The sequence below is a fragment of the Phocoena phocoena genome, chromosome 1 (assembly GCF_963924675.1).
Source record: "Phocoena phocoena chromosome 1, mPhoPho1.1, whole genome shotgun sequence".
Classification (NCBI taxonomy): Eukaryota; Metazoa; Chordata; class Mammalia; order Artiodactyla; family Phocoenidae; genus Phocoena; species Phocoena phocoena.
This window is the reverse complement of record NC_089219.1, coordinates 172,385,011-172,400,708: the sequence shown is the minus strand read 5'-3', so window position 1 is coordinate 172,400,708 and position 15,698 is coordinate 172,385,011. Positions and strand designations below refer to the sequence as shown.

At 39.2% G+C, this 15,698-nt stretch overlaps 1 protein-coding gene across 1 annotated transcript in view; it reads right to left on the bottom strand.

Annotated features, from left to right (window-relative positions):
• USH2A (usherin) overlaps nucleotides 1-15,698 on the bottom strand; it is a 791,707-nt gene that overhangs the window by 492,684 nt on the left and 283,325 nt on the right. The window contains exons 22-23 of the mRNA XM_065876328.1: nucleotides 8,360-8,486; nucleotides 953-1,054 (exon numbers count right to left, since the gene is read on the bottom strand). Of these exons, the coding sequence (XP_065732400.1) occupies nucleotides 953-1,054; nucleotides 8,360-8,486 (229 nt within the window). The remainder of the gene's footprint in view (nucleotides 1-952; nucleotides 1,055-8,359; nucleotides 8,487-15,698) is intronic.

The following is a 15,698-nucleotide window of genomic DNA, read 5'->3' as shown; positions in this document are numbered from 1 at the left end:
TTTCATTTCATTTTTAGGAATTAGTGTAATGTTAAGCTTAATTTTTGAACTCCCCAGACCAGGTAAGTGTGGGGCTTATGAATACAGTAAGTAGGGTGGTCATAAGAGGTTGGGAAAGAGAGGAAGTGAGCAAATGAGAGAATTAGAGAGCAAAAAAAAACCCAAAAAACGCAGAGAGGGCGAGAAGGCACCTGTAGCTGAGGTTGCATTTCATATGGCAGTGTCCTTACAGGTCAGTGGAAAGCTTAGCTCTCAGCTTTTGAGTTCATGACCTGATGTCAGGGAAGGTATTCACCAGCAATCAAAGTTTTACAAGGTCAATTTATATGCACAATGTCCAATTATTTATTTATAATGGACAGATGTCATCTACAGGAGGGATACTTGGTATTGGGGTATGCTCTCCTCCTGATGCCTGGATATACCAGAGACAAGAATTGTGCTTGGTGGGCAAAGAACTAGGACAAAGACTCTCTTCTCTTTCTTTCAATCCGTGCGTGTGTGTGTGTGTGTGTGTGTGTGTGTGTGAATGTTTTCAAGAGACTTCTCCACCAGTCTACAGTAGCCAAATGAAAGCCGTCTCTTCTCTACAGGTATTTCTAAGGAGGTAACTATAACCAGTCTTGAGGATTTAAATATATCCTTCTCAAAAAATTCACTGAAAGTTTTTGATCCCTAAATAACATAGCTTTGACTGAAATTAGTATAATTCATTTCAGCAAAAGTTTAATGAACTCCTTTTACATATCAAGAACTGGGTACTAAAAATTGAAATGCAAGTAGTACATGGTTCCTTTAGAAAAGAAGATACCTAAAGGAAACTTTTGACATACTGATGTAGGAAATACAGCATGAGATAGAAAATAATACTATTACCCATACTTTAAAATAATGCAACTTGATTCTAAAATGTGGTGACAACATATAAATTCTATCCCTTTCCCAAACTCACCAGAATCCTTCCTGAGGATGGTATAACCCTGTGGCAGCCCTCCCACAAACACTCCTGTGTTCTCTCCAATAACAGTACTACCATTCAGGGTGGCCGAGGAGCCTATGGATGACAAAGGAGATGAGAATTCCAACTTCAGCAGGATAATCTATTTCTACTAATTTAACAAATGACTAAACCCTTCCCTGGGCTTCTAGACACCACTCTTTCTTGGTTCTCTACATATCGGTTACTTTTCTTCACTGGTTCTTCCTCATCACCCCAACATCTTGATGCTGGAATGACCCAGACTTCCTCCGTTCTCAGATCTCTTTCTCCACCTACACAGATACCCTAATCCCCTCTAGAAGGATGAAGAGAGGGCTGGGTACCTGTGCTAACTCCCAGGACCAAAGATCAGAAGGGGCCTGGGTCCTTGACTGTGTTGTATATCAATGCAAATCTCTTAAAATGTCTATCTTACTCCATCATTTTTTGGGAGAAGGGGGATTTTTTTTTTCAGAGCCCAAACAACTCTAATTAACCCTACTTATATCTGGGACCTTGGCTTTAAATACCATCTTTAGCTGACAATTCCCAATTTTTTTATCTCTAGTCTGGAACTCTTCCCTGAACTCAGATCCAGGAATCTGCTTGATATTTCCACTTGGATGCCTCATAGGTACCTAAGACTTAACACGTTCAAAATGAAATCTGAAAATCTCTCTTTGAATCTGCTTCTCTCACTAACTTGCCCACCTTAGTTATGGTAGTTACAGTCTAAAGGACCCAAACATTGCAGTCATGCTCTACATCAGGGGTTAGCAAAAGTCTTCTGTAAAGAGCAAGGTAGTATGTATTTTCCTCTTTGTAGACCACACAGCCTCAAGCAGCCATAGACAATACCTAACCAATGGGTGCAGTTGTCGCCAATAAAGCTTTATGAACACAGGCATGGGCTGGATTTGGCCCACAGGTGGTAGTTTGCCAACCCCTGCTCTACCTCAATCAAATTCCTTAACATTTACAATACATCCAGATTTCTCGTTATATCCACAATTCCTTCCCTGGTTCAAGAAACGATCATTTCTTATCTGGATTATTTTAGAATTATTGCAGAAGCCTATTCGCTGGTCTCCATGCTTCTGTAACAAATTAATAAGCAGAAACCTCAATTAAATAGAGTCGGGAGACCAGAAGGTAGAGTTCTCACACCTTGTAATGAAGGCAAACCCAACAGGAAGAAGAAAGACTTTTCTTTCCTGGCAAGGACTCAGCCAATGAAAAATCATGAACACTTTGTTTACTATAGTCCTCCCAGCTTCCTGTTCACCCTCTGTAAAAGTTTTCTCCCTCCCTTGCCATGTGGGACTTGCACTTGGCTTGCCATGGTTGTAGATCCTGAATTGTGATTCTCTGCTGATCCCCGATAAACCCATCTTTGCTGGAGAAATATCTGACAGTCCATTTGTTTTAGGTCAACATTTTGGTGGACCCTATGGGGATCAGAGAAAACCCCTGAAGGCTCCAGTTCTGGTGAACAAACAGGTGTGGTACCCACAAAGAAGCCCACTGTGCTCACTGCTTACCCACTGTGCTCACTGCTCTTACCAACTCTGGAGTTTGAAGGTAAATCTTTCTCCTGGATCTGAGTTCACACCCTCTTTGCGTTTGAAGCTCTCCAGCCTTTATGCAAGTTCTGCTTAAAGGTTTTTTCTGGTTAAGGCCTTGTTCTGTACCTGAGTACTCATTTGGAACTTCAGTCTAATTTTGAGATCAGACTGTTTCAACCAAGACTGGCTGAGAAGTCATCAGCCCGTTCCTTCAGGATCGAGGCTGCTTCACTGAAACTCTGCTGGTTTTTCAGGCTTCAGCCCATTCCTTTGGAATTAGGGCTGTTCTTTGGAAATGACTGAAAAACCTTGGGCCTGGTTTCTACAGGACCAACCTGTTTCCCTAGAATTGGCTGGTATTAATTTGCATGCTGTTTGAGTTGTGAGCAGTTTGATTTGAACTGTGAGCTGTTTAAAAATTATTCTTTCACTCTGGAGACAAACTTCTGAGTAATGAGATACCAGTTATCTACATATTTTGAGCGAGCCCCTGCCGACAGGGACTCTGGACAATTTTGTTTAAAAAGTGTGGTCTTTCCTCATGTGCATTTCCAACTAAATGGACCAAACTGACCTAAGGCAATTTAGAATATCAATGGCCATTATGGGGAATTTTTGGAATCCTCAAAGTTAATTGGACTACAATAGCTCAGAAATTCCCAGAACTGAATAGTATGCCTATTTTGATTGGCATGTTGAGATTTCTAAATGTAATTAGGAGCTTAAAATTGCCTCTCAGCGAAATGAGATTTTAAGATTAACTGAGGCAAACGTGGATAAAGAAAGACAAAGTGGGGGCTTCCCTGGTGGCGCAGTGGTTGAGAGTCCGCCTGCCGATGCAGGGGACGCGGGTTCGTGCCCCGGTCTGGGAGGATCCCACGTGCCGCGGAGCGGCTGGGCCCGTGAGCCATGGCCGCTGAGCCTGCGCGTCCGGAGCCTGTCCTCCGCAACGGGAGAGGCCACAACAGTGAGAGGCCCGCGTAACGCATAAAAAAAAAAAAAAAAAAAAAAGAAAGACAAAGTGGCTCTCCACACCTCAGGCTTTTCTTCCTTGGCTTCTCTGTCTCAGGCTCGACCTCTGATACCATCTTGTCTCTCTTTCTCAGCTCCTCATGGCCAGACTCATCTGGAACCATCTTTCTCCTTTCCTTCTCTACTGCCTATGCCTCCTCTAGACCCTCAGTCCCCCCCCGCAATAATTCTCTCACCAAACTTCCCCTTTCTCTGAAACTTTCCCCACTCCCTTTTCCTCTGAACTTATCAGAACCTGTCCCTTTAAAATTAAGCCTTCTAAGGTTCCAGAAGCTAAACCCTTAATTTCTTATATTCCCTGGACTAAAGCTGAACTGCAAGCCACAGTCAAAAATATCCCCAAAGTAACTGAAGATTGTCACAGATTTGATGAGGAATTGAATGTAGTCATTCAAACTTATCAACTTGGTTTCTCTGACATACCTTAGCTAATTCATGGGTTTGTTGGTGATGGCCAGACCCAGCACTGGATCAGAACTGCTAATTGGGAAAATCCTGAAAGGTCTCTAGGATAACAACCAGGAGATCAGCCCTCTAACTTACTATATGATCAGGCTTGAGCAATCACTAGGTGACTTCACTGAGCAATTCCTAGGGTTTTTCCAAAGACTGTCAACTGGAACAAAATTCAGTCTTGCACATGAAACTCTGATGAACCTGTTCATTATGATCACAACTGAATTCAGATTATTTTTATGCAAAGTTTTGGTCTTCTTCCAGATGTTGATTCCACCTGGGTAGCTTTTAATTCCATGTTTATTAATGGGCCAAACTGGGATCTTTCCTTTCTAATGAAAAGGACCAGGATGGAATGGAAAACTATGTCCCATCTAGTTTTGATTAATCTGTCAAAACTGCTCTCTCACACTATAGCTGAATCACCTAAAAGGAAGACTGTCTAAATTCTTAAACTTCAACTACGCAAATGAAGGCTCCTAAATGAAACTAAAATCCTCCTAGTTTCTGGTATTATTGAAAATAGCCAGGATATTGGAAAAGAGACTGTTACAAATTTAAGTGCTTTCAGTGTCTTCAGCCCCCTTTCCAATATCCGCCAACTACTCAATGACAGGCTCTGAGGAACTATAGGGGCTCTTCCCAATTCTCCATCTTAATCAGCTTAAAGAAATGTTTCTCAAGATTGGGGTTGAATCTCTTCCAGTCCTAATGGTCACACACTCAGTGCTCCAACCCATTACTAAAAAGCAGCCTCTGCCTCCGAGTACCAACACAGTTCAAATAGTGGCAATCTCTAACGAATCTCAAGAGGCCCTTGTCTCTGAACCTATTCCCTGTCCTTTAGGCCCTTTGAGAGACACACATGTATTTTTCTCCTTAGTTCCTCTGCCCCTACCCATTTATTAGGCTGAGACTTCTTGGAGAAGTACCATGCTGGAAATTCTTTCTTCCAAAAGGAGGAGATAATCTAGAATTTGACAGTAGCCATCAAAATCACCAACCAGGTAAGTTAAATGACCCCTCTGACATCTTTAATTTGTTCTGTCTCCGACAGTTCTAGAGCGGATTTTGGAAACACTGATCATGTGTCCCTTTTGAATCAGCCACCACCATCTTTATAGGCAAAATCTTCAACTGATATTGGCAAACTTCAAAGAGCACCCCTTCCCAGCAAGATTCAAATAGATCCCTCAAAACCTCTTCCCAGAATTAATCAATACCCTATAAGTAAAGAAACCCTTCAAGGCATAAAGCCTATCATAGAAGATTATAAGGCTCGAAAGCTCATTATGCCTGTACTAATTCCTGTGAGGATGCTATTTTACCTGTGAGAAAATCTAAGGGCTGAGGGTAGAGGTCTGTCCAGGACCTCTGAGCAATAAGCAACATTGTTACCCCTAGACGCCCTGTTGTTCCTAATCCTCAGACGTTCTAACATCCATTCCCACTGGAAGCAAATTCTTTACTGTAATTGATTTATGCAGTGCATTCTTTAGTATTCCACTTGATGAAGCTAGCCAACACCTTTTCACCTTTACTTGGGAAGAAAAACAATTCACCTGGACAGTAATGCTCAGGGTTTTACTGAGAGTCCTTCTTATTTCTTGTAAATCCTGAAGGCTGACCTGGATGATATAAAGTTTCCTACAGGTCTACTTTGTTGCATATGTGAATGATTTACTTCTTTGATCTTCTAAAGCCTACTCACAGGAAGACAGCATCCACTTTCTAAAGCTTTTAGCCTTAAAGGGACATAAGATTGCCAAGGAAAAAACTGTAGTTTGCCCAAACCCAGGTTTGATATTTAGGGCATCTGGTATCAGAACAAGGGCTACGCTTTGATACAGATGGACTTCATAGTGATTGAGGAACCTGTTTTACTGGCCAGGTACTTCAACAAGTCTGTGGCATCAATCCTCTGATTTAGTTGATCACATTAATGGCATTATTAGACCCAACTGACAAACTGTGTAGAGGTCATACAAATACCTTGGCCCAAAGCATTGCTATTGGTCCCTCTAAATCTCAGATCCACACTTTTTGTAACTCAAAAATTCTCACCCATTGAAACAGTCACAGGACACCCAACACACTTGGTTACTGCTTTTTTTTTTTTGACCTACAACTGAAAAGAGGAGAGATACTCCAATAACACAAGGGCCAAATTGCTCCTATTAAAAATAACCATGTTTTGGTAGAGCAATCTCTTTACAGTACACTCTCAGGAGACGAAGACCTTAAGCATCACACCTTGCAACCTGAAGGCTTTATTTACTGGAAAAGACACCTCCAGAGGAACTTTCTTCAACCTTATTGGAGAGACCCCTATCAGGTACTGCTAACCAACCCTTCTGCCGCCAAAGTCCAAGGAATAGATTCTTGGACTCATGTGACATGCCTAAAGAAAGCACCAAATTCTGAAGGGACCTCAAAAAGTCTGGTGAGCTGAAAGTAAATATTTCCCAGAACTGAAACAGACAACACCTGGTGAGGCAGCTTTCTGAAGATATCTGGACCAGGTCTTTAGGAAGTATATTGCCAAACCTTTGACAATGACATAATGCTTCAGATGATCTCCAATGTCTATGATCTTGATAACATATGGAATTGAGACAGAAAGTGTCTGAGAGTTCTCCGTTCTACCTTCCCTTGTTACTCGAATATGACCTCAGTAGGTTTCCAGTCTGTGCATTCCCTTCTGATATGAGACCCCCCACACAGGAAAGGTCCTTCCTGGCACTGAGGAACAAAAAGCCATTGAAATTAGAAAAGCTGACTCGATCAGTGATGCTCTGAGAGAAAGTTCATGATCAAAAGGGGGACATATAAAAAATTAATAAACAGAAACCTCAAATAAATAGATCTGGGAGACCAGAAGGAGGTCTCATGCCCTGTGGCGAGAGCAGAGCCCAACAGGGAGAAGAAAGACACCTCCTCTTTCCTGGCAAGCACTCAGCCAATGAAAAGCCATGGACTATTTGTTTACTACAGCCCTCCCAACTTCCTTTTGCCCTCCATAAAAGCGTTCTCCTTCCGTTGCTGTGCGGGGACTTACAAGTGGCTCATCATGGTTGCAGACCCCGAACTGCAGCTTTCTACCAATCCCGAATAAACCCATCTTTGCTGGAAAAGCATATGGCAATCTATTTGTTTTAGGTCAACACTTCCATCCTTGTTCTCCTTAAAACTTATCTCCAAAAGAGCAGCCAGAGTGTTCCTTTTAAAGAAAGAAGTCATGTCATGTTACCCTTCTCTCAAAATTCTCCAATGGCTTCCCTCTTTTCAAGTAAAAACTCACAAAGCCCTATGTAATACAGCCCCAGTGGCTTCTCTGATTTCACATTGTAACACTAGCCCCTTCAACCTCTCTTTCCCACATTGGCTTCCTTGTTGGTCCTTGACATGGCACATATCGTATGCTCCCACCTCAGGGCCCTGGGACCTACAGTTCACTTGACTTGAAACATTCTCCTAGACATTTGCCTGGTTTGCCCTTTTGTCCCCTTTAGGTCTACACTCATATGTCACCTTATCAGAAGGACCTTCTCTAACAGCCTTTTGTAAAATCAAAACATCCCTTCCCCAATACACACACACACACACACACACACACACCCCTTTTCCTCTTATCCTGTTTTATACATTCTCAGAATGTACCGCGACCTGATATTTGTTCAATATTTATTTATTCTGTTTCCTGCCCCTCTCCCACCTAAAGTGTAAATTTTCCTCCTTGTTTCCAGAGTTCCTAGAGCAGTAGTAGGTGCTCATTAAAATTTCATATTTTCTGAATGAATTAATAAAAGCCTGCATCATCGTACTGTAACTTTTACAATTACATGGGGATGGTAGATAGGGAAGGACAGAAAGAAAAAGAAACTTAGAATTGCAAAGAAAAAATACATGTCCCAGAATGCTGCCTACCAACTGTCTTAACTGGAAGAAGTTTACCTTTTGGAGCCTTAGTTTCCTCATCTCTAAAATGCATATAATAACCGAGGTCATAATAGAGGAACATAAGGAGAGAACATAAGTGAAAGGAAAGTAAAAGCCCTTGCAAATTGTAAAGACCTGAAAAAGATACAAAATTGCTATTGATGACTTTACTCTTATTTGTGCTTTACTGAAACCCTGCGTAGATGAGAAGATAGTTGCCAAGACTTCATCATTTTAGGAGCACCCCAAAGGCAAACTCAACAGCAATTTAGATGAAGTTGAGTGGAGATAAAGGTGAAAGAAGAGATGAACAAATATAAACAACAGAAGAGTACGGTAACATCAGCACATCAATAGAGCCCTTCATATATGTCAAAGAAGATCTTACCTGTATATTTCCCATCAAGTGTGATTTGGCCAAAATCCTGATGCCTAATCGCGATTATCTCATGCCATTTGCCATCACTATATTGTTTACCATCATCATTAGTTGTGGTAACTTCTACTGCAGACCCCTGAAGGGAATGAATGAGGGAAAAAAATCAATGAGTGAATATACATGTTACATACACACACATATATATTTGTATATTTGTTAAAAACCAATTGGCAAATTTCAACATGATCCAGATGCAAGCATGCACACATTTTAAACAGAACTCAAAATTAAAGTTGATACATCCTTCTGGCTTTTCTCTGATGTGCTTCTGTGTCACCTCAGTGCTCAAATCTGAAAAGAGCTTCTCTTTGGAATAAAAATCTCTTAAAAGTACCCTTGGATTTTGAGTAACTATACTCATCAGAAAGGTAATGAATTTTCTATTCTAATATTTTAAATTTGGGGGCAGAAATATAAAAAAGAGAAGAATTTAAAACTAATAAAATACTATTCAAATAATATTGTTCTAAAGATAAGGAAATGTCTGGCAAGTTATTTTCTTTTACCTTCACTACACTACGTAAAGCAAGAAGGAATAAGGTTCACACTAAAAATTAGTCAGTTACTAATGCCTTGAGCATAAGTATAGCGGTTAAACTTACCACTCAATGCTTTGTAGTCTAAATTCTAACATTTATACTTTTGCCTAAGGTAATAGTATAGTTAAAAATGAGTTCCTAAGTGGATAAGACTAGGAAATGGCAGATATTAAGAACAGATACTAGCTAAAAGGAGGTGAGGATAAGGAAACAAAGAAAAGTAGAAAAGAAACATTTCATCTTAACACTTTAGTGGTATGTATATTCTGGTTAGCACAATGATACTCTTTTAACGTTAGTGAACACTTAAGACTAAGTAAAAGATATTTCAACTTTGTCACCATCATCATTTGCTACTACTGTGGTTAAAATAAAAACAACCAGAAAATTACTCTAAACCTTCTAAATGAAAACAATTTTTTTCTTTCTTTCTTAATAAAGTAGATCTCTTTAGCAATACTTAACTTCAATCAATAAAAATTTTTTAAAAGCTAAAAATAAGATTTGGTAAAATATTACAAAATATATTTTTCAATTACTTGGACTGTTTCACCAAATTCTAATAATCTTGGTATACTGTTTTTCAAAAAAGATAAAACTGACAATTATCTGATGCAATATGGTGAAGATTTATGTCACAAAAATTGCAACGTTAATCACACCACCTTCAGTAAAACATTTCTGTTTATATTTCCCTAAAATAGCTTCAGCAGTATACCATGTCCATTCTATGCATTTAATTGGCTCCTGTCAGCCCTCATACAGAGCATGACAACACGTGTGACATACAGAATTTCATATTACCAAAAAAGAGCTTTTAATTTCCCATGAGTAGGAGTGGGTTGCTTCTCACGTGGACAATATCCCAACTTTTACAGGCAACTCGATCAGCTAGAAAGATGACCATTTTGGTAAGTCCTCGAATCTTTGTAGGTTGATTTTCCTTCTATCTCTTTCCTCTACATATTCTTTTATTTTCCTCAACCCTATTTCAACATTTTAATATTTTACAAACACACATTTCATTATCGTAGTTTAATAATTAAAACCAGAACTGGTGTCGTGCCCAATTAATGTGCCCTGGTAGCATGCCCATTAGTTTTTCCATTAGTGAATTCAACAATACTAATGGGATTACTAGCATGGGATGCTAATTGGGCGTGACATAAGAAACTGGCTTACTTCTTAGCATACCCTTGCTAATGATGAAATTAATGAGCATTTTATTAAATGCTGTCTCATCAAAGTGTACTTAGTTAGCGTTAAAATTGTTACAGACGATGCTGCATTCTAAAGATCAGGTGTCTGAGTAAGTGGTTCTTCGTATCATGCTTGGCGATAGTCTGAAGCATTAATAGTTCTCGACATCGAAATCACACTGACTGGCGACACATTCAAGTACATAACACACAGCCTCAGTATGCCAAATTTTCTTCATACTTAGAGGAACTTAGTGTATTATTCTTTGATGATCATTTTAAGATTATTTTACCTCACCAATGTTAAGAGAACAATTCTGTGATCAATTCTGATGTCATATGATGCAGTTTATTTTTTCCATCTGGAAAATATCAGACATGTTAAATAGATGCTATTCGGAATTTTTTTTGAAAGCTTTCACTTTCACCATTTCCCTCAGTGAAGTCAGAATGTTATGTGAATTTCCTGTTAATGTCACTGAACATAAAAACATTTAACTGAGAACCACGAGTCATTACTGGTCAATAAAATATCATCTGATCAAGTATTTCCAAATTGAAATTAATCTAATGAAAATAGGAAGACTCTAGCTAATTGTTAGAGAACAAAAACATACAGCAATTAAAAAATGGAGTAACTTTACTGACTCTTAACAATAATTCTAAGTGTTCAGTTTATGATAGGCAAACATATGCCCTGTTTTAAATATTATGAAGAATCTTCCTCCTTTCCCCCAAATATTTTTTCATAGAATGAATCGGATAGTTGGAAGGAATGCCAAATAAGTTTTTATGCCTCTATGTAGAATTATATTGTTATGTAAAGAATTCGTTATTTAAGTTTATTAAGATATTTTAAAAAGAAGAAAGTACACAATGACTTCAGTTATTTTGAAACTACGTGTTAGAGAGTAACTTTAAATTCCTACAAAATGCTCTTTCCACAACTCAAAATTTAATTATTTTGAATGGATTCAGGAACAGTAATTTGAAAATAACCATTGGTATAAATCAAAGTATCTAACTGACAAATGAAAACAAATAAGTTAAATTGTTAAATTATCATTAAAGAACTGGAAATTTTATCCTAGAAAATGGGTAATTTCTGCAATTATGAGTACTATTTTTTTTTTTTTTTGCAGTATGCGGGCCTCTCACTGTTGTGGCCTCTCCCATTGTGGAGCACAGTCTCCGGACGCGCAGGCTCAGCAGCCATGGCTCACGGGCCCAGCCGCTCCGCGGCATGTGGGATCTTCCCGAACCGGGGCACGAACCCGTGTCCTCTGCATCGGCAGGCGGACTCCCAACCACTGCGCCACCAGGGAAGCCCATGAGTACTATTTTACCAATAGCTATCAAGCCACTCAGTCAACCAATCAGTCAACAGGTCTTTATTTATTTATGAGTATAGCTACTATGTTCCAAGGACTGTACTGAGCCTCAAGGGTGTATCTGGGGACTAATAGACAGACCTGCCCTCACTGGATTGTACACTCAGATAAGAAAGACACAAAGAGCAAATAACTACTTGTCTGATGAGTACAATAAGGTGTTCATTAGATAATCTCGTATCCTTTAAAGACAAAAGGAAAGAAAACTGGCTTAAAGTGGTACCTGAGTTATTTAAAATATAAATACTTTGAAATGTCAATGGGGGACATATAAAACAAACTCCTAAGCTTCTTTAAAGTTGGGGTAGCTCTAACTTTGTTCAAGAAGTTGTATTTATGACACAGAGTACAGACTTGTGGTTGCCAAAGGGGTGAGGGATTGGGGAGGGAAGCATTGGGGGTTTGGGATGAGCAGATGCAAACTATTATATATAGGATGGATAACAACAAGGTCCTACTGTATAGCACAGGGGACTATGTTCAATATCCCGTGGTAAACCATAATGGAAAAGAATATGAAAAAGAATGTATATATATGTATAACTGAGTCACTTTGCTGTACAGAAGAAACTAACACAACATTGTAAATCAACTCTACTTCAATAAAAAAAGAGAGAAAAAAAAAGCTGTATTCATATTCCTACCCCAAAAGAGAAAAAAATGGAAGAATATTCCAAATATTCTCCATTCCTCAGTTTCAACAATCTCTTTGCCTGATAATATGTTGGGCTTTCATTAAAAAGTTAGCAATATGTCCAGTTAACCTGGATAAATTCCTTTGTGGTGAGGAAGGACCAGTCCCAGCTAGCTTGAGCTCACGGACTCATCTATAGACAGCATCACAAGCACTGTGATACATCTGATCACATTTTCTCAAATGTATCTTAAGGCAGTCCGGCTCAACCAACGCCTTACTTTCTTTTGTATAGATTAATTATCACTTTCCTGAAAATGCAGGTAACTTTTGCTTTATTAGAGGGATATTATTATTCCAGGTAAAAATGCACTTGTAAGCATCATTAAACTCTCTGCATTCCCCTGGTCCTCCAACTTTGGCTATAACAATTTCATTAATGCTTGCCTAGCAGGTACCAACTTTGTATACAGGTTACGATTTGGGTATATAGGGCAGGGACAGGCAGAGGGAAGCACTCTAGGCCACTGTCTGAGGGAAGAGGGGGAGGAAGTGGTTGGCAATGCCCTTGTGAATGTTTCCTTGAACTCTGCTCTGGTCTACACCAGCCTGTCTATCTGATCATTGAAAAGGCGATGAAAAAGATGAGATGGAGGGAGTCTTTTGGCAGCCAGTCTCAGGATCATAATGGCAATAATGGGGCTGAGTGGAGTTAAGCATTATTTAACTTCTTCCCCTTCCTATTCTGCAGAATCTGAAGCTATCACATCTTTTAGAAAGAGAAATAACAAAGAGATGGCAGTCATGTTTCAGTGCTGGTGGAATCATTTTTGGATTAGTTCTGCAAAGACTTTGCCCCATATGTTTAGAGTATATTGTGGGTGTGGGGGGGCGGGAGGCAGGCAGGGCACATTTATTAAATACTCAAAACCTGTGAACAAACCCGTGGCCACTGTATGATTACAGACGTAGCTCTGGGGTGTGAATGGTCATCTGGAATCACACTCACAGACACCAGGATGGATGTTTATGAGGGTATGACCAATTGTATTGTAAGTGTGAGGCAGCGTGAAGCCACCCTGGCACACTGCCCTGTTCAAGTCCAGCAGGACTCTACTCCAATCTTGGAAGGGGGGTTGTCTAGAGAGAGGACGGCAGGAGCGGCATTTTGTTCATTTCTCATTTCCGTGTTTCCAACTCATAACTGCCCAGCACAGTGCCTGGAATATGACACATTTTTAACAATGTTTCATTGAATGAAATAAACTAAATCCAGTGCCAGTTCTATCACTAGATCGCTATGTGACCCTAGTTAAGACACTTCATCTAAAGCAGGGAAAAAAACAATACCTACTTCAGGTGGCTACTTCAAGAATGAAATGAGACAATCAACATGAACCCACTTTGTGTACTTTGAAAACTCTATGAATAAATGGCTATATGATTAAAGTTTTTCTCCATCTGGCTTGATCTCAAATATACCTAGATATTAACAGGTTGAGGTAGAAGAAGCAGAACCAGATTTTTTCTTTCTCATTGATATTCTTCTATTTTTCTGGATTGTTTCCTTTCTTTTATGTTTTTTGTTGATATTTACAATTTAGCATTTAGTCTTTTTTTTATCTTGTTAATTGTTCTTGGAACAATTAACAATTAACAATTTTCATTCTATTAGTAATTACTTTCTGTTGTCACAACATTTAAAATCAAATATTTTTGTCCATTTATTTTATGAAAACAAGAAACCAATATAACCTATACCCTTAATGCCCCCTCTACTAAGTTGATACCTTTAGAAACCTTTAAGTCACTCATTTTTCCCCCCCCTCCTTCAACTCTTAGTAATTTTAGCACCAAACAATTATCAGGGCTTTTTTTTTCCCCCTTTGCTGTGTGTCTCTTCTATGTCAAAGATTCTTTGGCACATAAAACACACTTCTAGTCATTTTGTCATCAAATACTTAAGTTGAACTTAATATCCTTAGGTTTATTATTTACCACTACTTCTCCTCTATATTTCAAATTCTTTATTTTTTCCTTCTGATTAGAAGCCTTGCTGAAATATTTCCTTCCAATATGGCGCACGGATGGTATTTAAACTGAATCTCTGGACATCAACAAGCATTTTTGTTTCATGTTGAATAGCTTGGTCACAGATTAGCTGTATAACTTTGGGAAAATTAATTTAACCATGATTCAGATGTTCACCTGTAAAGTGGGGATAGTGAGTACCTGCTTTATAGAGTTGTTGTGATGTTTAAATACGCGCGTGTGTGTGTGTGTGTGTATTTATGTATAGAGAGAACACTTAGAATAATGGCTGGCACACAGAGGTCCTACAGAAGAACAAGCTTTGCTTAATCTTGACTAGAACTTGATGAGCCCTTTCAATAAATTTATAATCAAGTCTATTAAATCATATATTCTCTCCTATTTTAGATTTCATTATCTTCTCCCATCCTTCTTTACCTTGTTCATGTGTTTTCTGTTCTCCTTTTGAATTTCTTCTTAATATTAGCATCTTCCTTCATCTTTCTTTATGTTTTCATATTTTTGTCATGTATTTTGACCTAGCAATCTGAGGCTCAGCAGTCTCTCTTCTAATCTACTTAAAGGATTCAAATGAAAAATAATATTTTCAGTTCCGTAACTGAATCAACGTCAGTGTGCTGTTTTTGTTTTCCCAATGCCATCTGCCTTGCCTTTGGAAACAGCTGCTTCTCAGCCCTTTCTCTCTGGATGCTGGATCTGCTTAGGTGTGATGCTATTTCTTTTTGCTTACTCATTGCCCACCTCTTGGCATCCCTTAAGAAGGTGCAATTCTAGGGGACACCCAGGGGTCCTTGTGCCTGAGGACCTATAGTGGTCAGGCCAGGGGGTTATCAGGTCGCTGTCAAAATACCAGGAATAAACCTTTCTTTCCCTGGTCTTGCCAGTAGCCAATTCATGGCTCTAACACTTCCTAACACAGGAACGACTCCGTCTGCCTCTTGAGGGCTTCTGCAGGGATCCTGGGTGATGCTCAGACACACTTGGTCCAGCAGGCCCTGACTTTCCTCTCAAAGGTGAGTGGGTCTCCAGGATGTAGGAAGCTCGTGGCCCATGATCCCTTAGATACAGAGGGGAAAAGTTGTGCCTCCTTTAATAATATAACATTAAACATTTATTTGGCAAGCATAATTTATGTCTTAGATCAGCAGTTTGAAGTTGAAAACCTGAGAAAAATCTTTGACGTAGTCTTATATTTCAGTTACTCACAGGTCCAACACAGCGCTTAACAGCAAATGTTTACGAACCTTCCTTTAACTAAAGTGAAGACAACTAGGCAATAGTTTCCCATTGTCCTCAGGAAGAATTTAAATCCTCTCAAATCCTTCCCAGGTCCTAAGTTACTTAGTCTCTACCCAACTTTTCAACCTACCACTGTTCTCTTTGTTCTCTACGCTACAGCCATATTAGACTCATCTCAATGTATTGAATATGCCATGTTCTTGTCTAACTCAGACACTAAATATTTGCTGTTTG